We start from the raw sequence: 22,107 nt of genomic DNA on the forward strand, positions 1-22,107 counted from the left end.
CCTATATCAGCACACATGTACCTATGTGCATAGAAATTGTTCCTCCCATTTTCAGCTGATAATACACATCAGGGATATCTCCACATCTACACCTACAGATCTGCTTCATTCAGATATGGCCCTGCCCACGTGTGCTTACAGTGTAGTTGGGAGGCTGGGAGAGTAGGGGGAAGCAGACAGACACTAAGAAAATGATCAAAACAAGTAACTCTATAATTACAACTTGCGGTAAGTATCAGAGCGCTATGTAAGAGTGTAATGGGGGTTTCTACATCTGACGATGAAGTTTCTGACAAACCCGAGGAAATACTTTTTTCTTTTACTATTGTAATTCCTATTATGTCAACAAATCCCTGTAGTCTAGTTTCCTTTAAAAAAACTATACTTAATAAATTATTTGAGATGAAAAATATTATAAAAATTGAATCCTTAAGCCTATCTCTCTACAGAAAAGAAAAAAACTTGCTGTCAAGTAACTTTCTCCCGAAGTGGATCTTAACCATAAACTATCCCTCAAATGACCAGGTTTATCTGAAACATACAAAGATAATCTAAATTAGATATTTTTCCATTATGATTCTAAAAGCCGAAAACACCCATTCTATATTACCTTTGAGATAAATGATGCAGTAATAATCCAAAATTCTTTGCAATGTCTAGCTCTGTGGGCAGAGACCACCTGAAGGTCATATGGATTATAGAGAACTTGATGATTTTTCCGAGGAAGGCAATATACAAATTCTCCATCATCTGTTAAAGGTTCCTGAGGTTAAAAAAATTTTAATTAACTTGACCAGATTAAGTAATAAAATGGCTGAACAACAGATTATTCAGTAAATTGAAACAATTTTAGATTAAAATTAAGAGTAATATCACTGAAGAAAGCTAACATCAAATTGTGTCCAAAGTTCAACAAGATCAGTCTTATGAAAGATTTAAAATATGTAATTTTCGTTCTTATAATGTGGTGAAACATTCATGAAAATTCATCTATATGCTGCCTAATGCATGCTTATTCACACAAAGAACATGGCAACGTATCTTTAACACACATGTCCCACTTTCAGTAAATTTGTCTGCCAATACCAGCTTTTGGAGCATGTTAATCATTTATTTTGATAATGATGGTGGCTTAGTATTATAATAATAACTAATATTTGTGAAGTAAATAATATTTAATAAGTAACAAGTGTTTCATATACATTATACACAAGAATTTAATCTCTTAAATTTAATCTTTTAAATTATCTGCAGGGATGATGATCTTTTTAAGCTCATTAAGCAGACACAGAAATTAATATTTTGAGAAATTAGGTAATTTGGGAAAAGTCACAAAGACAGGAAGGGGCAAGTTGAGATGTGAATACAAGTCTGACTAAACCCATGCTCTGAGACACTGCAATATACTATAACACCTCTTTCTTATTTACCTGGCATTACTGAGAAATCAGCCACTTCATATTAAGAAAAAATTTTAAGTGAAATTTCTTTCTTTTACCTTGAGACTTTCTAAGTACTGGAATTTAAAATTTCAGATCCAGGGGCGCCCGGGTGGCTCAGATGTTTAAGCATCTGCCTTTGGCTCAGGTCATGATCCCAGGGTCATGGGATCGAGCCCCACCTCAGGCTCCTGGCTCGGCGGGGAGCCTGCTTCTCCCTCTGCCTCTCTCCCTGCTCATGCTTTCTCTCTCTGTATCTCTGTGTCTCAAACAAATAAATAAAATCTTTAAAAAATAAAAAATTAAAAAATAAAATAAAATTTCAAATCCAGTTTTACTTCTTAAAAAAGTTTTTGTCCTCATTGAAGACTTACTGTTTCTCCCTAATCGTCCCAAGTGCTCACTGTCTTATTATTATTTTTTAAGATTTATTTATTTGAGAGAGAGAGAGTGTGGGGGGGGGGAGCAGAGGGAGAGGCTGAAAATCTCAAGCAGACTCCCTGAGATCATGACGTGAGCCAAAACCAAGAGTCAGATGCTCAACCAACTGTACCGAGGCGCCCCTCACTGTCTTATTCTGACCTCTGATAGGATACGCACCTGGAAACCTTAAGAAACAAGTTTAGAAACTGCAAGTAAAATGAAATAAATAAGCTCCAGGTGATGATTTGTGTAGTACGTGGCTTGGTTACAGTTATGTGGCCACTTGAGGCATTTTTGTTCTATGTTCCTGAAAGTTGAGGATACTAGTAACTTAATGTAGACACCATTATCCAAATGGGTCATGTATGTAATTAGATCACCCACTTATGAGAAGCATAATACATTCCAATTAAATTATTGTTTTTGAATTAAAAGCAAGTATTTTTTCAAATTCTCAATCCTTTCTTTACAAACAAATGAAACCTCCCTTATCAGTGAGTCCAAGGACATCTGGCTCTTGCACAGCTATGTGTTTTCTAAATTACCATGCCCATTATGTGCCAGACATCATGCCACCTGCATTCCTCATTTAATTTTCACGACTCTCTAAGGTTAAGTACTATTATTTCCATTTCAAGCTCAAAGAAGCTGAAGCTCAGAGAGGTCAGGAACTTGCCCAAAACCACACAGTGAGCATATAAATAGAGATTCAAAGCTGGGTGACTCTGCTTCCATTATGCATGGTACTCTGCTTTACATTAATACTGCCTCTGACAACGGTCCCAGGACCATTTATCCTCCTGGTAACAGGTTAGAGCAGGGGTCTGCAAACTCTGGCCAGGACTCCGTAAAGTTTCATTGGAACACAGCCACACCCATTTGCTTATGTCTGTTGCTGCTTCTGCACTACAGTGACAGGCCTGAGTAATTACAACAGAGATCAGAGAGCCTGCAAAGCCTAGAACATTTATTATCTGACACTATTCAGAAAAAATTAGCTGGCCCCTGGTCTAGAACAACAATTCTTAATTGTGCATCAGAATCACCTGGAGAGCTTCATAAAGTACAGATCACTGGGCCCCACTCCCAGAGTTTCTGATTCAGAAGGTCTGGGGTAGAGATGAGACTATGCATGGCTAATAAGCTCCAAGGTGATGCTGATGTGACTGCCTGGGAACTGAGAATCCTGGGTCTAAAAGTAGTTATAGATGATCCTGAGCAATCTTCCATCTCTTGTAATGAAGAGGGACACAGGAGGCAGACCTTACTTCTCGGCGCTGCTTGCACCCTCTGGTCATGTGACCCTGCACGTGCTAAAACTTCTCCGAAGAAGAAAGGATGAGGAAATACAAAGATAATGCGATAGAGAATTGGGTACCAGGAAGTAAGAGCGAGGATCCAATGTTACAGAAGTACATTAGCATTTCTTTTTAACTCACAAAAAAAACCCTGATGAACAGGAATAGGAGAGTACGTTCAGATTTCAGGCATTTATCTTTATCTGCTCTCCATCCCTGAAATAAGACAAGTGAAATGATGCCCAACACTGTCACAAGCATTCACGATGAAACAATGATTGTAAGTCAGTATTGATGTAATAATGTCGAATTTTAATATGTGAAGTGAATGAAATTAAGATTAAGGTACAGTTTTAAATATTAACCTTTATAGTACAAAAACAGGATAAAACAGACTAATACCTTTAGAATAATCTTCTGAATTGCAATTTTGGAACTTTTATACTCCAAACAGTGCTGTGGTAACATCGTTTGCCAACCAAACTTCTCCCTTAGCCTTATAATATGTCTTGTCACATCGTCATCCTCTGGTTCTGGTTTAGAACGTTAAAAAAAAGATCTAATGTAAGTGTGAGTATAGGCATCACTTAAGGGTAATGTATAATATCCAAATATTTCTACATAGAGAAAAAATTTAAATGGAAACTTAAAGTTTACACAAAGACTATATAATTAGACGAGAAAGTATAGCTTAAAATTTAATTTTAACAGAAGCTGGAAAAAAGGAATAATATGTTTTCCATTTAAGAAAGATATTTCAAAAGACCTAATTCCACAGCTACACAGGTAGCTGGCATGAGAAGACTCTCGAACAGGAGCCAGTTAGAAGGCTTTTCTTAAGAAAAGCCTAAGATGGGGCGGAAGCAGTAGGATCAGGAAAGAAGTGATGACCATGCAAGGTAGAAATATTCTCCCTAAAGATTCTCATGCAATAGACCCCTCCCTCCCTCCTAGCCTCCCTCCCTCCTTCCTTCCTTTCTTCCTTCCAAGTAGGCTCCACACCCAGCTTGGAGCCCAAGGCGGGACTTGAACTCACAACCCTGAGATCGAGACCTGAGCTGAGATCAAGAGTTGGGACGCTTTACTGAGTGAGCCGCCTAGGTGCCCCTGAGACCTTCTTTCTTGATCTCTTAGCAAGCTAATGAGTTATCTCCTTCTTGAAACATTCCCTTTTCTTGGCTTTTATTCACCATGCTCTACAGTTTGTCCTCTTAGCCCTTCTGCTTTTCTTGATAAAACAAATCACGGGAAGAGAAGCAACCCAGAAACCCTGCTGGCAAAACCAGCAATGCTATGAAGTTGTTCAAGATTTCTGGTTCTCTAGAAATCATAAACACCAACTGATCAAAACAGCTTCTTAACTCAGGACTAAATAGGACGGGAACTGTTGTATAAAACTACGTCAGGACCAGGATATGGTCCTACACAACCCTAAGAGTAAAGTCTTCTTCTAACCTTGGGCCCTAGGCACCTCACCTCTCTCACCCTAGTCTGGACCCTCAGTTGCTTAAACAGGAGAGAAGTTTAAAATACATAATTGAGAAGAAAGCTAGTTAGTATTAGGTATAGAAGAGAGAAGGGGAGGGGTTGACACTAGCGTAAGGGACAGCACAAGGTGTTTACGTCCAGCTGAGCGGTAAGCCATACATACTAGGCTGTAACAACGCACACCTATCAAAATCACCTTCCTATGCTGACAACTTAGGAAAACAGATCGGCAAAACCAATTAGAGACCAGAGATAGGACCACTTACACAAGACAATCTAGTAAGTGAAAAAAGGTTATTTCAAATCATTAACTTCATAAATCATAATGGGAAAGTGGTTAGACATTTAGAAAACTGTGCAGTTATATGCAAGCATAAATTATAGAAGGATTATAGAAGTAAATGTGGAAAAGGAAATTACAGAAATATTAGAAGAAAATATATGTTCCTGAAAAAAGAATCAAAGCATGTTAAAAAAAAATAATAAATTTGACTTCTTCAAACTTGGCAATTTATACAGCAGAAAAGCCACCGTAATTATCAAGTTAGAATAAAATGTTTATAACCTACATAAGAAGCCAGGGATTAATATATCAAATATTTAAGGAGTTCTTCCCAATAAGAAATAAACATTTTGATAGAATGGTGAATGATTTACTGGAAAAGACAAATGGCCAGTAAACATACCAAAAAATATTCAACCCCATTAATAATCAGAAAATAATAAATTAAAATTACAATGAAACGAAAAAGCCATTCTCACCCACCAGACTTGCAAAAAATTAAGTTAGAAAATATCAACTGCTGGGCGCCTGGGTGGCTCAGATGGTTAAGAGTCTGCCTTTGGCTCAGGTCATGATCCCAGAGTCCTGGGATCGAGTCCCGCATCGGGCTCCCTTCTCCTTGGGAGCCTGCTTCTCCCTCTGCCTCTCTCTCCCTCTCTCTCTCTCTCTGTGTCTCTCATGAATAAATAAATAAAATCTTAAAAAATAAAAGAAAATATCAACTGCTGACCACGGTATTCCTCTTATGCAATATTGCAAAAGCATAAATTAACACATCCATTCTTGGTGGCAACCCGGCAGATTTAATGAAATGATAGAGACCATTGGAGAATGGAAGCGATTTAGGACAAATTTAAAATAATGAGTTTTCGGAATAAGTAGTAAACTTAAAGAAAATATGTATCCTCCAAAATGCTGGGGGGAAATTTTTCTAAAAAGCCAGATTAATTCAGAAAATCATAGATAGGGATGCCTGGGTGGCTCAGTCGTTTAAGCGTCTGCCTTCAGCTCAGGTCGTGATCCCAGGGTCGTGAGGTCAGTCCTTGCTCAGCGGGGAGCCTGCTTCTCCCTCTGCCTCTGCTGCTCCCCCCGTTTGTGTTCTCTCTGACAAATAAATAAATCTTAAAAAAAAGAAAGAAAGAAAATCACGGATATTTACTAAAATGAGACAATCTATTATACACCTAGCATGGCAGGGTGAGGCACTGTCCTAGCATGCTGGGTGTATGGTATGATCCAAGATGGCTATTCTTCATATCAGAACTATGAGGAGACTAGCTTGTATTCCACTTTCACAGTGAGTCAAGAATACAGGTACCAGAAGTAAGGTCAGGAAATTGCAACTTTCAAGAGGAAAAAACCATGGGGAAAAAAAGAGAGAGGGAGAAAGGCGTAACACAACCGTTCTGTTATAGACACAATAAAACCTCATCAGTGAGCACCGGGCTGAGCTTCCAGTGCCCTCACCTTCTAATCTTATAGCCTCAAAGAAGCACTATCACTGGACAGAACCTTCAACAGGAGTAACAGTGAAGACAGTGCTTAATGAAGAGTTCGGCATTTAAGGGTAAAATCACATATCTTTAGAATGAAAATCAAACCATTCATTTAAGAAGTTTAAGACAGGCCCTTGGGTGGCTCAGGTGGTTAAGCATCTGACTAGTGATTTCAGCTCAGGTCATGATCTCAGGGTCATGAGATCGAGCCCACATCAGGTTCTGCACTGGGCATGGAGTCTGTGTGGGATTCTCTCCCCCTCTCTCAAAAAAAAAAAGGTTTAAAACAGAACTTCTGCTGCCTTGGAGTTTAGAAAATAAGTAATGATATTATTCCACCATGTGACTGTGTCCTCATAATGAAAGATAACATACAGAAACTGTCAAATGAGCCATACTGCTAGTTAAGTACTGTGTTAACTCCAAGGAGAGGATCGCTGCAGACGGGGGACCTCACTGAGAGCTTTACAGAAGTCTCATAAAAATGGATCTTGACATAAGGCTTGAGAGGGGCAAAAAGAGAAAAGAGGACATTCTAGACAAAAACTCAGCTTAAAAGAGAGAGTAAATTCCAAAAGCACACATCAACATGAGTGATCTCAAAAGGACAGGTTACAAAAGGACACAATAAAACATCATGTATGTGCATATTTTAAAGCTTTTACTGAAGTATAACATACACACAGAAAAGTACACATATCATTCACAGACATACAGCTTGATGCATTTTCAGACATTAATATGCCCTGGAACCAGCACTGGAACAATCAAGAAAAAAAGCATCACTAGGCCTCCTGAAGTCTGCCTTGAAACCCTGCCCAGTTCCTATTCCCACTTCAGCCCATGCCCACAGAAGTCACCACTATCCTGCTTTCTAAGAGTAGAGGCCAATTTTTCCTAGTGTTTACTTTCTATAAGTAGAATCACACCACATATATTCTTCTCTAACTAGCTTATTCTGGTCAATATGGTGTGTGCGCTTCTGTATACACAAAATAATGCCGTATGTTTTATGGATGCATTAGGTATCTATTGATGTGTTAGCAACTGTCCTAAAATGTAGAGGTTTAAAACAAGTATTTATTATCTCACCGTTTCTATGGGTCAGGAGTTCAGTTTCCCATGAGGCTGCAAGCAAAATGCTGAAGGCTTTCCTGGGGCTGGAGGACCCCTTCCCCGGTCAGCTCCCTCATGTGGCGATGTGCAGGAGGTCTAACTCTTTCTCCAGTGGACCTCTCTGCAGGGCCTTTTGTAAGGACCCCGGCGGCCCCCAGAGAGCGTGCAGGAGACAGGATCTCTATGTCTGTCCTGACTTAGTCCTGGAGGGCACAGAGCATCACTCCACCAAGTTCTACTATGTACAATTGTAAACTGTCATGTCCACTGTATTATTGGTTAGAACTGAGTCACTAAATCAGGCCTTCATTTAAAGGGACAGGAGCAAGGCTTCGGGACTTTAGAAGGAAAGAGTGTCAAAACCTATGTGACAAATTTTTAAACTCCTGCAATGGACAAATATAAATGTAGCATCCATGGAAAGGACAGTTACCCATGTGAGTGTGACCATCAGCTGGCCCAACTGGAACCGAGGACAGCAGCGGAAAGGGGAGGGCCTTGAGCTACTTGTTTACGACTTCACTTCCATACTTGCTTTCTACTGCCGTATAACAAATTACCGCAGACTGGGGGTTTATTGACCCTCCAATTTCCAGGGGTTGGGTATCTAGCAAATTTTAGCTGGTCCTCTGCTCAGGGTCTCACAGGGCTGACATGAATGTGTTGGCTGACGAGGCCCTCACCTGGAAACATGGCTAGGGAAAGAACTGCCTCCAAGCTCCCCTGGGTTGTTGGCAGAAGTCATTTCTCAGGGGCTGCATGCCTGGGTAACAGTTGACCAGGCATTACTGTCGGCCACGAGAGTCTGCTTTGGGGTCCTTGCCCCAGGGCCCTCTCCACAGCATGGCAGTCTGCCCCTTCAAAGGCAGCAGCGTGGCATCTACTACTGCTCTGGTCTCTTTTAAAGCCTCATCAGATTAGGGCAGGCTCACCCACGAAAATCTCCTTTTACATTCCTATTGCATCTCAAAAATGCCACATAGACTGACCTAGCCCTAGGAGCAAAGCTCCATCAAAGCACAGCTGCTGTCTGCACTTGCTGGGAGGGGAGTAGACAAGGCATGCAGGTTTTGTGCCATTGGAGGCATTTATAATAGTGAAGATCTTTTTTAAAAACATGAAGCCTATTTAGGTTTCAATAGCTTTATGACTAATCGGCCTCGGACCACAGTGTATCAGTGAAACACAGAAAAGTTTCCCTTTTCCTGTCAAACTTAAGATATTAATACAAATAAGAATTTCAGGTATAGAGAAAGTACAAACTGGAAAACATGAGTGAGGAAAATCAATTTAAATGAATTATTTATTTGGGAATTTAAACTCTGTGTCAAACAAAGACACAGAGTTATATATGGTATAGATACATCTATATTATATATAGATATAATGTGGTATCGTATCATTAAATATAATGATACCACAAAGTTTTACTAAAAGGATAAAACAAAGCCATACAACTGTATTTACAATTCTATAACCATAACCTTCAGAGATTGTTCCTACTTAAGAACATAGTCAGGGTACAGACTCTGCCAATTTTTCAGTCTACAGATATTTTAGATTTTCAAAAAGATTTTTAAAAACTAACAGTTCTTTAAGCAACCAAACACCTAAAATTCAGTAAGACTGTTTCTTCTAGTCAAATACATAAAACCACAAAATTATCTGAAAAAAATGTCATGTCTTCTGAACAGGCTGGGTTGGTGATACTACGCACCTGTTGTATCATATGACACAAGCCTTTTTTTCTTAACCTTTGGACAAGTGTGAGTTTGATCCTTTTTTCTCTTTGATTTCTCTTTCTTCTTAGGAGAATTCGGTTTTGAAGGATCTTGCTGAGTTCCAATTTTTTGGAAGTAATCTGAAAAGAAAAGCATTATTAACTGAGTAACCAGCAAGAGCTATAAATAATGCCATGGCAATTCCACATGCCAGGCCATAGGGTGGATCAGGATACAATTTCAGTTTTTAAGAGCGCAGGCTGAGAGTCAGACCGCCTGTATTCCAAGCAGTTAGAAGCTTTGCCGCTCAGTGCTGTGATTTACTTTGTAAGTAACCCATCAGCCTTTCTTTACCCTGCTGTGAAACGAGGACTGTTACAGTGAGAACCTCATGGAGTGTTACAAGGATGTTTAAAGCATGCAGTAGGGGACGCCTGGTGACTCAGTCGGTTAAGCGTCTGCCTTCGGCTCAGGTCACGATCTCAGGGTCCTGGGATCGAGCCCCGCATCAGGCTCCCTGCTCATCGGGGAGTCTGCTTCTCCCTCTCCCTCTGCCCCCTGCTCGTGCTCTCTCTCTGTGTCTCTCTCAAACGAATAAAATCTTTTTTTAAAAAAGCACACAGTAAGCGCTTACAAAGATAAATATTTTTATCATAATAAATCTTTAAAATGTGAAAAACATAAAACTTTTTATTACTATAGTTTGATAACTGAGGTCAGAAAAAAATGCTTAGAAATGCAGAAAAGTCACATACAGCCTATTTCTCAGATTCCTTCTATGACTTACCTGATTGGTGGATTCTCAGCATGAAGAATGGGGAAATTATTGAAAATGCAGTTTTTCAAAAGCAAATAATTTAACACTTTCTCATTGATTTAAGGAAGATTTATGTAGCATACAGCACTGAGCTATAATTAAGTAGGGGGTAAGACACAATAATTACAAACAAAACAAGTACAGGCAAAACAGCCAGTAAGTTCTATTTCAGCCAATCATCATAACTGAGAGGAGACACAGAGGGGTAGAGAGAGAGAACATGTCCCTATTTGTATAATCAGAGACCACATGCCCATCTTGCTCCATGGAATCAAACAGTGAATGATGGTACGGTTTTTACTTGCGGGTGTGGGATGGAGAAAGGTTAAGAAAACGAAGTCTTGTTCAGGAGACCGCATGACAAAACATGGGCTCTGGTGGAAAGTATGTGAGAGAACCGTGCAAACCTTCCTTTCTCCCTGACGGCTACTCCAAGAGCTTCTCCCGCTCACTCCCATGCCTGAATGGGAGCCTGGTGACTTCCCAGACCTCACCCACATGCAGGCCTCTCAAGCAGGCGTTGTTGATAAGCCAGCACCATAAATGCCTCGAGATCCGAAAGTGGGCTTGTTTCCCTCCCTGTTCCCGTTCACCACTTCCAAATCCTTACAACTTGCCCTCTCAAAAAAACCCCAAAAACACCACTCCCCCAGAGCGCATGCCTTCCCACAACCTCAGACCCTTCCAGGCTTCACCGGCTTCCGCCCCCAGCATGGCTGCTCAGTGACTGGAGCCCTGGCTCAGGGAGGGCCTACTGTCCCGGGATTAAACCCCCATCATTCTGGTGGCTGACACCACACCCCGCCCCACTCTCTAAACACCCTCTCCTATCTAGTCCGCGTCAGCCAACCTCTCCCAGCCTGCTCGGAACTCCCGACGTCACCACTTTTCTCGACCTCATCGGCACCTCCAGTTCACAACCCCATGACTTACCACCCATCATCCCTCTGCGGCTTTTCATCTTGCTCTTGACCCCGCTGAAATTACATTATCTTTCAACAACACTCTTGCCAGTAGCCTCAATGCTCACCCTTGAGCTCATCTCCAAGGCAGAAGAGCGGCCCTGGAAGAAGCCAACTCTATATTCAGTGTGCCTGTCTGCACAGCTCTGTGCTGTTACACGAAGGCCCAAACACGAGTGGACTGGAAACTTCCGAAACCCACATTAATGAATAACAAATGGCCCCTGAACACTCACCTGAAATCCTACTGTTGGCCTGGCTCACTTGCCTGTCTGGCTTTGCAGCGGCTAGCTCAGATGCCCCTCAAAGCCCTGCACCTTCACCTTCCAATCGCTCTCCTTCAACGGATCTCCGTGCCTACTTCCCAGGGCACACAGATGCACCAGATGGGAATTCCTTCAACGTGCCTGTGCTACGTAAGCCAACGAACCCACCCCGGCACCGTCCTTTCCTCCTGCCCCTCTGACTTCACAGGGGAGCTGTTTCTCCTCCCATCCAAACCAATCCTTTCCGCCCTTTGGTTGGACCCCATCCCCTCATGTCTGCATTATTACTATTCTCCTTTGCGGATCGAGCTCCCACCATAAAGCTCGAGCTGCCACCAAGCTTCACCTATTCCAAGACCACATTTCCCTCTAGTTGGTGAGCTCTACGTCACCTTTCTTCACAGTCAAACTTCTCAAAAGAGTTGCATGTATTCACTATTCTATTTTTGCATCTACTCCTACTTCTTAATCTATTCTAGTTGAGTTTCGGACCTCCACTTAAATAGCACTCAAGTGACCATATCCTTCATGTCAGTAAATTCAATGGGCATTTTCAGTCCTCATTTGACTATTATTACTTTCTACTGCTCCTTCCTTTTTTAAGATTGAGACATAATTAATAAATAACATTGTATTGGTTTCAGGTGTACAACATAATGATTTGATATTTGTACATACTGCAAAATGATCATCACAATGAGTCTAGCTAACATTCATCACATAGTTGCAATTTTTTTCTTGTGATAACTTTTAAGATTTATCCTTAGCAACTTCCAAATTTACAACATGCTATTATTTTTTTAAAGATTTTATTTATTTATTTGCCAGAGAGAGAGATAGAGAGAGAGAGAAAGAGAGCGCACAAGCAGGGGGAACAGCAGGCAGGGGAGAAGCAGCCTCCCCGTCGAGCAGAGAGCCTGATGTGGGGCTTGATCCCAGGACTCTGGGATCATGACCTGAGCCAATGACCATGTCATGATCTGAGCTCATGACCATGACCTGAGACACTTAAAAGACTGAGCCACCCAGAAGCCCCTACAACACGTTATTATTAACAACGGTCACCATGCTGTACATCGCGTCCCCATTATTTATTTATAACTGAAAGTTTGTACATTTAACCACCTTCCCTCATTTTACCCACTCCCAACCCCTGCCTCTGGCAAACACCAACCTGTTTTCTGTATTCCTGAGTTTGGTTGTTGTTGTTTTACATTCCACATATAAGTGAAATCGTACTGTATTTGTCTTTTGATGACTTACTTCACTTGGCATAATGCTGTCAAGGTCCATCAATGTTGTCACAAATGGCAAGATTTCATTTTCTTATGGCTGAATAATATTCCATCCTATATACATATTGCAGTTTCTTTATCCATCAATAGTACTATTTCTATGTCTTGTAAATAATGTTGCAATGAATGTGGGGTTGTAAAAGAAATGAAATTTCTTTTAAACAAATATGAAGAAATGCAATTATGGGATCATAACGGTAGTCCTACTTTTAGTTTCTTGAGGAACCTCCATACTGTTTTCCGCAGTGGCTGCAGCAACTTACATTCCCACCAACCGTGCATGAGGGTTCCCTATTCTCTACATTGTCCCCAACACTAGCTATCTCTTGTCTTCTGATACTAGCCATCCTAACAGGTGTGAGGTTATAATTCATTGTGGTTTTGATTTACATTCCCCTGATAATTACCTGTTGGCTGTCCGCATGTCTTTGGAAAAATGTCTATTCAGGTCCTCTGCCCATTTTTAATTGGAGTTTGGTTTTTATGGCTATTGAGTTGTAGGAGTTCTTTATATATGTTAGATATGACCCCCTTATTGGACACATAATTTGCAAATATCTTCTTCCATTTCATAGTCTTTTCATTTTGTTGGTGTTGTCCTTCACTGTGCAGAAGACTTTTGGTTTGATATAGTCCCACGTGTTTATATTTGCTTTTGTCACCTTTGCTTTTAGTGTCAATCCAAAAACAGATCACTGCCAAGACCAATATCCAGGATGTTTCCACATATGTTTTCTCCTAGGAACTTCATGCTTTTAATGCACTGCTGAATTTGGTTTGCTAATATTTTGTTGACAATTTTTGCATGTTCATCAGGATATTGGTCTGTCATTTTCTTTTCCTGTGCCATCTTTGGTTTTTATATCAGGGTAATACTGACCTTGTAAACTGAGTGTGAAAGTATTCTCTTATTTTTTGGAAGAATTTGAGAAGGATTGGTATTAAATCTTCTTTGAATGTTTGGCAGAATTCACCAGTGAACCCAACTGGTCCTGTACTTGTTTGCTGGGAGGTTTTGATTACCAATTCAAATTCTTAATACTAATTGTTCTGTTCAACTTTTCTATTTCTTCATGATTCAGTCTTGGTAGGTTGTAGGTTTCTACGAATTTATGCATTTATGCTGGGTTATCCAATCTGTTGGTGCATAATTGTTCATAGTATCTCTTTGATCCAGTGGTATCCACTATACCAACTCCTCTTTCATTTCTTGTTTTATTTATTTGAGTTTTTTTGTGTATGTAATTCTTGCTACAGGTCTGTCAACTTTATCTTTCCAATGAACCATCTCTTAGTGACATTGATCTTTTGTCTTTTTAGTCTCTATTACATTTATTTTTGCTCTGATCTCTATTATTTCTTTCCTTCTACTAACCTTGGCTTTGTTTGTTCTTTCTCTACTTCCTCAATTGAGATTTTTCTCATTTATCAAAGTAGGCCTGTGATGCTATGAACTTCATTCTTCTAACTGCTTTGTTACATCCTGTAAGTTCTGGTATGCTGTATCATTTTCATTTGTCTCAGGCATTTTTTTAAATTTCTCCCTTGAAGGGTGCCTGGGTGGCTTAGTCGGTTGAGCGTCTGCCTTCAGCTCAGGTCATGATCTCAGGATCCTGGGATCGAGCCCCGCATCGGGCTCCCTGCTCCGCGGGAAGCCTGCTTCTCCCTCTCCCACTCCCCCTAGCTTGTGTTCCCTCTCTTGCTGGGTCTCTCTCTCTCTAATAAATAAATAAAATCTTTAAATAAATAAATAAATAAATAAATAAATAAATAAATAAATAAATAAATTTCTCCCTTGACTTTTTCCTCTGGCCCTTGGTTGTTTTTTTTTAAATTTTATTATGTTATGTTAATCACCCTATATTACATTAGTTTTTGATTAGTGTTCCATGATTGTTTGCATATAACACCCAGTGCTCCATTCAGTAAATGCCCTCTTTAATACCCATCACCAGGCTAACCCATCCCCTACACACTTCCCCTCTAGAACCCTCAGTTTGTTTCTGAGTCCATCGTCTCTCATGGTTCATCTCCTCCTCAGAATTCCTCCACTTCATTTTTCCCTTCCTATTTTTTTTTAACATATAATGTATTATTTGTTTCAGACGTACAGGTCTGTGATTCAATAGTCTTACACAATTCACAGCTCTCACCATAGCACATACCCTCCCCAGTGTCTATCACCCAGCCACCCTATCCCTCCCACCCCCCACCACTCCAGGAACCCTCAGTTTGTTTCCTGAGATTAAGAATTCCTCATATCAGTGAGATATGATACCTGTCTTTCTCTGATTGACTTATTTCGCTCAGCATAATACCTTCCAGTTCCATCAACGTTGTTGTAAATAGCAAGACTTCACTCCTTTTGATGGCTGCATAATATTCCATTATATATATATATAACACATCTTGTTTATCCATTCATCTGTCAATGGACATCTTTGCTATTTGCACAGTTTGGCTATTGTGGACATTGCTGCTATAAACATCGGGGTGCACGTACCCCTTCGGATCCCTACATTTGTATCTTTGGGGTAAATAGCCAGTAGTGCAACTGCTGGGTCATATGGTAGCTCTATTGTCAACTTTTTGAGGAACCTCCATACTGTTTTCCAGAGTGGCTGCACCAGCTCGCATTCCCACCAACAGTGTAGGGGGGTTCCCCTTTCTCCGCATCCCCGCCAACATCTCGTTTCCTGACTTGTTAATTTTAGCCATGCTGACAGATGTGAGGTGGTATCTCATTGAGGTTTTGATTTGGATTTCCCTGATGCCAAGCAATGCTGAGCACTTTTTCATATGTCTGTTGGCCATTTGGATGTCTTCTTTGGAAAAATGTCTGTTCATGTCTTCTGCCCATTTCTTGATCAGATCATTTGTTCTCTGGGTGTTGAGTTTGATAAGTTCTTTACAGATTTTGGATACTAGCCCTTTATCAGATATGTCATTTGCAAATATCTTCTCCCATTCTGTCACTTCTTCTGGTTTTGTTGACTATTTCTTTTGCTATGCAAAAGCTTTTTATCTTGATGAAGTCCCAATAGTTCATTTTTGCCCTTGCTTCCCGTGCCTTTGGTGATATCTCTAGGAAGAAGTTGCTGCGGCTGAGGTCGAAGAGGTTGCTGCCTGTGTACTCCTTTAGGATTTTGATGGAATTCTGTCTCACATTGAGGTCTTTCATCCATTTTGAGTCTATTTTTGTGTGTGGTGTAAGGAAATGGTCCAGGTTCATTCTTCCGCATGTGGCTGTCCAATTTTCCCAACACCATTTGTTGAAGAGACTGTTTTTCCATTGAACATTCTTTCCTGCTTTGTCGAAGATTAGCTGACCATAGAGTTAAGGGTCCATTTCTGGGCTCTCTATTTTGTTCCATTGGTCTATGTGTCTGTTTTTGTGCCAGTACCATACTGTCTTGATGATGACAGCTTTGTAATAGAGCTTGAAGTCCGGAATTGTGATACCACCAGCTTTGGTTTTCTTTTTCAACATTCTTCTGGCTATTCAGGGTCTTTTCTGGTTCCCTACAAATTTTAGGATTATTTGTTCCATTTCTTTGAAAAAAGTGGATGGTATTTTGATAGGGATTGCATTAAATGTGTAGATTGCTCTAGGTAGCATTGACATCTTCACAAAATTTGTCTTTCCAATCCATGAGCATGGAATGTTTTTCCATTTCTTTGAATCTTCCTCAATTTCTTTTTTATATATAGTATTTTATAGTTTTTTATAGTATTTTATAGTTTATAATTTTTAATAGTATTTTTATAGTATTTTATAATTTTCGAGTACAGATTCTTTGCCTCTTTGGTTAGATTTATTCCTAGGTATCTTATGGTTTGGGGTGCAATTGTAAATGGGATTGACTCCTTAATTTCTCTTTCTTCTGTCTTGTTGTTGGTGTATAGGAATGCCACTGATATCTGTGCATTGATTTTATATCCTGCCACTTGACTGAATTCCTGTATGAGTTCTAGCAGTTTTGGGGTGGAGTCTTGGGTTTTCCACATAAAGTATCATATCATCTGCAAACAGTGAGAGTTTGACTTCTTTGCCGATTTGGATGTCTTTGATTTCTTTTTGTTGTCTGATTGCTGTGGCTAGGACTTCCAATACTATGTTGAATAGTCTCACATTGAGGTCTTAGTGGTGGTGGCAGGCAGCGGTGATAGTGGACAACCCTGCCGCATTCCTGACCTTAGGGGGAAAGCTCTCAGTTTTTCCCCACTGAGAATGATAATTGCTGTGGGTTTTTCATAGATGGCTTTTATGATATTAAAGTATGTGCCCTCTATCCATATACTCTGAAGAGTTTTGATCAAGAAAGGATGCTGTACTTTGTCAAATGCTTTTTCTGCATCTATTGAGAGGATCTTATGGTTCTTATTCTTTCTTTTATTAATGTAGTGTTTCACATTGATTGATTTGCAGATGTTTAACCAACCTTGCAGCCCAGGAATAAATCCCACTTGGTCGTGGTGAGTAATCCTTTTAATATACTGTTGGATCCTACTGGCTAGTATTTTGGTGAGAATTTTTGCATCCATGTTCATCAGGGATATTGGTCTGTAATTCTCCTTTTTGATGGGGTCTTTGTCTGGTTTTGGGATCAAGGTAATGGTGGCCTCATAAAACAAGTTTGGAAGTTTTCCTTCCATTTCTATTTTTTGGAACAGTTTCAGAAGAATAGGTATTAATTCTTCCTTAAATGTTTGGTAGAATTCCCCTGGGAAGCCATCTGGCCCTGGGCTCTTGTTTGTTGGGAGATTTTTGATGACTGCTTCAATTTCCTTAGTGGTTATAGGTCTGTTCAGGTTTTCTATTTCTTCCTGGTTCAGTTTTGGTAGTTGATACATCTCTAGAAATGCATCCATTTCTTCCAGATTATCTAATTTGCTGGCATATAGTCGCTCAAAATATGTTGTTATAATTGTTTGTATTTCTTTGGTGTTGGTTGTGATCTCTCCTCTTTCAGTCATGATTTTATTTATTTGGGCCACTTCTCTTTTCTTTTTGATAAGTCTGGCCAGGGGTTTATCAATCTTATTAATTCTTTCAAAGAATCAGCTCCTAGTTTCGTTGATCTGTTCTACTGTTCTTTTGGTTTCTAGTTCATTGATTTCTGCTCTGATCTTTATTATTTCTCTTCTCCTGCTGGGTTTAGGCTTTATTTGCTGTTCTTTCTCCAACTCCTTTAGATGTAGGGTTAGGTTGTGTATTTGAGACCTTTCTTGTTTCTTGAGAAAGGCTTGTATTGCTACATACTTTCCTCTTAAGACCACCTTTGCTGCATCCCAAAGATTTTGAACAGTTGTGTTTTCATTTTCATTTGTTTCCATGAATTTCTTTAATTCTTCTTTAATTTCCTGGTTGACCCATTCATTCTTTAGTAGGATGCCCTTTAGCCTCCATGTATTTGAGTTCTTTCCGACTTTGCTCTTGTCATTGAGTTCCAGTTTCAAAGCATTGTGGTCCAAAAATACACAGGGAATGATCCCAGTCTTTTGGTACCGGTTGAGACCTGATTTGTGACCTAGGATGTGATCTATTCTGGAGAATGTTCCATGGGCACTAGAGAAGAATGTGTATTCTGTTGATGTTGGATGGAATGTTCTGAATATATCTGTGAAGTCCATTTGGTCCAGCGTGTCATTTAAAGTCTTTATTTCCTTGTTGATCTTTTGCTTAGATGATCAGTCCATTTCAGTGGGGGGGGGGGTGTTAAAGTCCCCTACTATTATTGTATTGTTGTCGATGTGTTTCTTTGTTTTTGTTATTAATTGGCTGCTCCCATGTTAGTGGCATAATTTACAATTGTTAGATCTTCTTGTTGGATAGATCCTTTAAGTAGGATATAGTGTCCTTCTTCATCTCTTATTAGAGTCTTTGTTTTAAAATCTAATTTGTCTGATATAAGGATTGCCACCCCAGCTTTCTTTTAGTGTCCAAAGCATGGTAAATGGTGTTCCACCCCCTCACTTTCAACCTGGAGGTGTCTTTGGGTCTAAAATGAGTCTCTTGCAGACAGCATACTGATGGGTCTTGTTTTTTTATCTGATAGCCTGTGTCTTTTGATTGGGGCATTTAGCCCATTTACATTCAGGGTGACTATTGAAAGATACGAATTTAGTGTCATTGCATTGCCTGTAATGTGACTGTTACTGTATATTGTCTGTGTTCCTTTCTGGTCTATGCTGCTTTTAGGCTCTCTCTTTGCTTAGAGAACCTGTTTCAATATTTCTTAGAGGGCTGGTTTCGTGTTTGCAAATTCCTTTAGTTTTTGTTTGTCCTGGAAGCTTTTTATCTCTCCTTCTATTTTCAGTGACAACCTAGTTGGATATAGTATTCTTGGCTGCATATTTTTCTCATTTAGTGCTCTGAAGATATCATGCCAGTCCTTTCTGGCCTGCCAGGTCTCTGTGGATAGGTCTGTTGCCAATCTAATATTTGTACCATTGTAGGTTACAGATCTCTTCTCCCGAGCTGCTTTCAGGATTTTCTCTTTGTCTCTGAGACTCGTAAGTTTTACTATTAGATGTCGGGGTGTTGACCTATTTTTATTGACTTTGAGGGGGTGTTCTCTGTGCCTCATGGATTTTGATGCCTGTTTCCTTCACCAAATTAGGGAAGTTCTCTGCTATAATTTGCTTCAATATACCTTCTGCCCCTCTCTCTTTCTTCTTCTTCTGGGATCCCAATTATTCTAATATTGTTTCGTCTTATGATATCACTTATCTCTCAAATTCTGCCCTTGTGATCCAGTAGTTGTTTATCTCTCTTTTTCTCAGCTTCTTTATTTTCCATCATTTGGTCTTCTATATCACTAATTGTCTTTTGCCTCATTTATCCTAGCAGTTAGAGCCTCCATTTTGGATGGCACCTCATTAATAGCCTTTTTGATGTCGACTTGGTTAGATTTTAGTTATTTCTCCAGAAAGTGTTTCTCTAATAACTTCCATGCTTTTTTCAAGTCCAGCTAGTATCTTTAAAATCGTAATTCTGAACTCTAGTTCCGACATCTTACTAATGTCCAGGATGTCCGTACTGATTAGGTCCCTGGCAGTTGGTACTGCCTCTTGTCCTTTTTTTTTGAGGTGATTTTTTCCGTCTTGTCATTTTGTCCAGAGGAGAACAGATGAATGAGAGAACAAAATGCTAACAGGGTAACAACGACCCCAGAAAAATATACACTGAACAAATCAGAAGAGACCTGAAACCAGGGAAAAGAAAGGGAAAGAAAGAAAAAGGAAAAAAGAAAAAGGAAAAGAAAGATTAAAAAAAAAAACAGAATATGATCAAATATGATCAGGCTGGTGCAGAGATTAGTGCCACACACTAGATTTGGGCAAATTTTGGTCTGTTAGAAGAAAGTGCCTCCCAAAATTTTAAAGAAAGAAAAACTTATATATGTAAAAAATAAGGGTAAATACAATGAAGGGATGGAATATGACTGTAAAGATGAAAATTATAAAAGATTTTATAGAAGGAATTGATAAGTTGGTTGAAAAAAGGAAGAAGAGGATTAAAAAAAAAGGGGGGGGAGAGAATGTGATCAGGCAGGAAACTGGAACAAAGCCATACACTAGAGATTTAGGGTATATTTTGGTCTGTTAGAAGAAACTGTATCCCAAAATTTTAAAGAGAGAACTTATATATACATACCAAAAATAAGGTTAACTACTATGAAGGGATAGAACATGACTCTAAAAATGAAAAATAAAAAAGATTTTTTTAAAAAGGGATTGATAAGATGTTGGTTGAAAAGGCAAAAAGAAAACGAAGGAAAAAGAAAAAGAAAAAAATTAAAAAAATTTACTTTGAAAGACTGAAGAATCATGGGAAAACAGCCATGAATTCTATGTGCAGTATTCCCCTAGTGCTGGAGTTCTGCCATTCTCATTGATCAGTAAACTTCGTCTTGGCTGGCTGTTCGTGCTGATCTTCTGGGGAAGGGGCCTGTTGCCATGGTTCTCAGATGTCTTTGCCGGCTTATGGGTAAACTGTGACAGTGTAAAGAGATGCGGTGAGTAATGAGAGGCAAAACTCAATGGAGACATAAAAGGGCACCAGGCAGTGCTGACCGCCCCATTGATGCTGGATACCATGATTCAGGAAAAGAACGAACCCACGTGAGTGAGAAAGTTTTCAGTATGAGGGGGAAGGCCGGGAAAAGGGACAATTACACTGATTAGAGTTGCAGTTCTGCCAACCCAAAGAGCAACCTTCATAAAACTGAGGATAGAAAAGAGCAGGGTAAAAAAGGAAGTGTGGTTAAACAAATCGTTTTACATACTGTTAATGGTGCAGTTGGGGGGAACAAGTGGAGGGAAGGAAGACGAACAGGGGCCCATGAAGGAGCAGTCAGGGCCCTGGCAGACAAGAGCACAGAGGAGGTCACCGCACAGCCAGAAGGCAGCGGGCCCTTCAGGGAACGAGGACCCAACTTGAGGGTCCTCACCTCACACAAACCCCAAGAAAGATGACATGCAGGCAAGAGTGAGGTCAACTCTAAGTTGCTCCAGAAATGTCAGATATTCTTGGCAGTGGCAGCGATACCACTGTTATCTTCATCGTGAGGACTACTTAGATCACGTTCCCTTTAAGAGACAAGCTCTGTATCTGAAGATCTCACCAACAGCTACGACTAACAAAATCAATAAAGCACCGAACCTCGTACTCTGAAAATACACTAGTATTGCAATGTAGTTCGCTTGTTATTCTTAAGTTAATGCTATGACAACTTCCTTCCATCTCCATAAAAGAAAACATAAACTGGCATGCCTGGAGAGTAGTAATCTTGATAGATTTCTCCTGTTTCCTCTGACTTCAGGGGTACAGAATGCATTCTGAATGTTTTATATTTCGAGGTTTCTTTTTCTCCTACTTTAGCTGGTTGATCCTCTGACAGTGTGACAGCTTCATATTCTTGCTCTTCATATTTTTGAAGTCTAATATGACAAAGAAAGTAAGACACTACGGTTAACAGACTCTAGGACTCAAAGTTTAAATCCTTATACCGTACTTTACAATACAGTATCTATCCTTTCAAGCAATTTTGATACACTTTAAAAAGCAGATCTGGGGGCACCTGTGGGGCTCAGTCAGTTAAGTGTCCGACTCTTGATCTCAGCTCAGGTCTTGATCTCAGGGTTGTGAGTTCGAGCCCTGTCCTGGGCTCCATGCTGGATGCGGAGCCTACTTAAAAATTAAAAAAAAAAAAAATTTAATAAATGAATAATAAAAAATACAAAAAGCAGATCTGAAACATGGAGAGTCTAGTTAAATGCAAAAGGGGTCTGATATTATCATGGAAATTTTAACGCTGGAAAGGACTTAAGAATCCTCATCTAACTTAAAAGATGAAGAAATATTAACCAATCAGCAGCAGAGTGAGGTCAGAACACAGTTTTTTGAAATTCAATACTCATATATTACCCTTCTTTATAAAACCAACACCAACAACCGCCCTTATCAAGACTAAAACCATATTTTGCAATACATTAGC

At 39.8% G+C, this 22,107-nt stretch overlaps 1 protein-coding gene across 4 annotated transcripts in view; it reads right to left on the bottom strand.

Annotated features, from left to right (window-relative positions):
- The window catches only part of DNAH14 (dynein axonemal heavy chain 14), a 329,828-nt gene that overhangs the window by 302,504 nt on the left and 5,217 nt on the right, over positions 1 to 22,107 (bottom strand). The window contains exons 2-5 of one of the 4 annotated variants that reach the window (XM_028111778.2): positions 21,376 to 21,550; positions 9,261 to 9,378; positions 3,563 to 3,693; positions 611 to 763 (exon numbers count right to left, since the gene is read on the bottom strand). In XM_028111778.2, the coding sequence (XP_027967579.2) occupies positions 611 to 763; positions 3,563 to 3,693; positions 9,261 to 9,378; positions 21,376 to 21,550 (577 nt within the window). Of the gene's footprint in view, positions 1 to 610; positions 764 to 3,562; positions 3,699 to 9,260; positions 9,405 to 21,375; positions 21,551 to 22,107 lie in introns of all 4 variants that reach the window. The other 3 variants (XM_088017199.1, XM_088017201.1, XM_088017202.1) reach the window with 3 other exon arrangements.

Source organism: Eumetopias jubatus, unplaced genomic scaffold, assembly GCF_037043125.1.
Source record: "Eumetopias jubatus isolate StellerSeaLion01/CBP00866 unplaced genomic scaffold, mEumJub1_p1.0 scaffold_12, whole genome shotgun sequence".
NCBI lineage: Eukaryota > Metazoa > Chordata > Mammalia > Carnivora > Otariidae > Eumetopias > Eumetopias jubatus.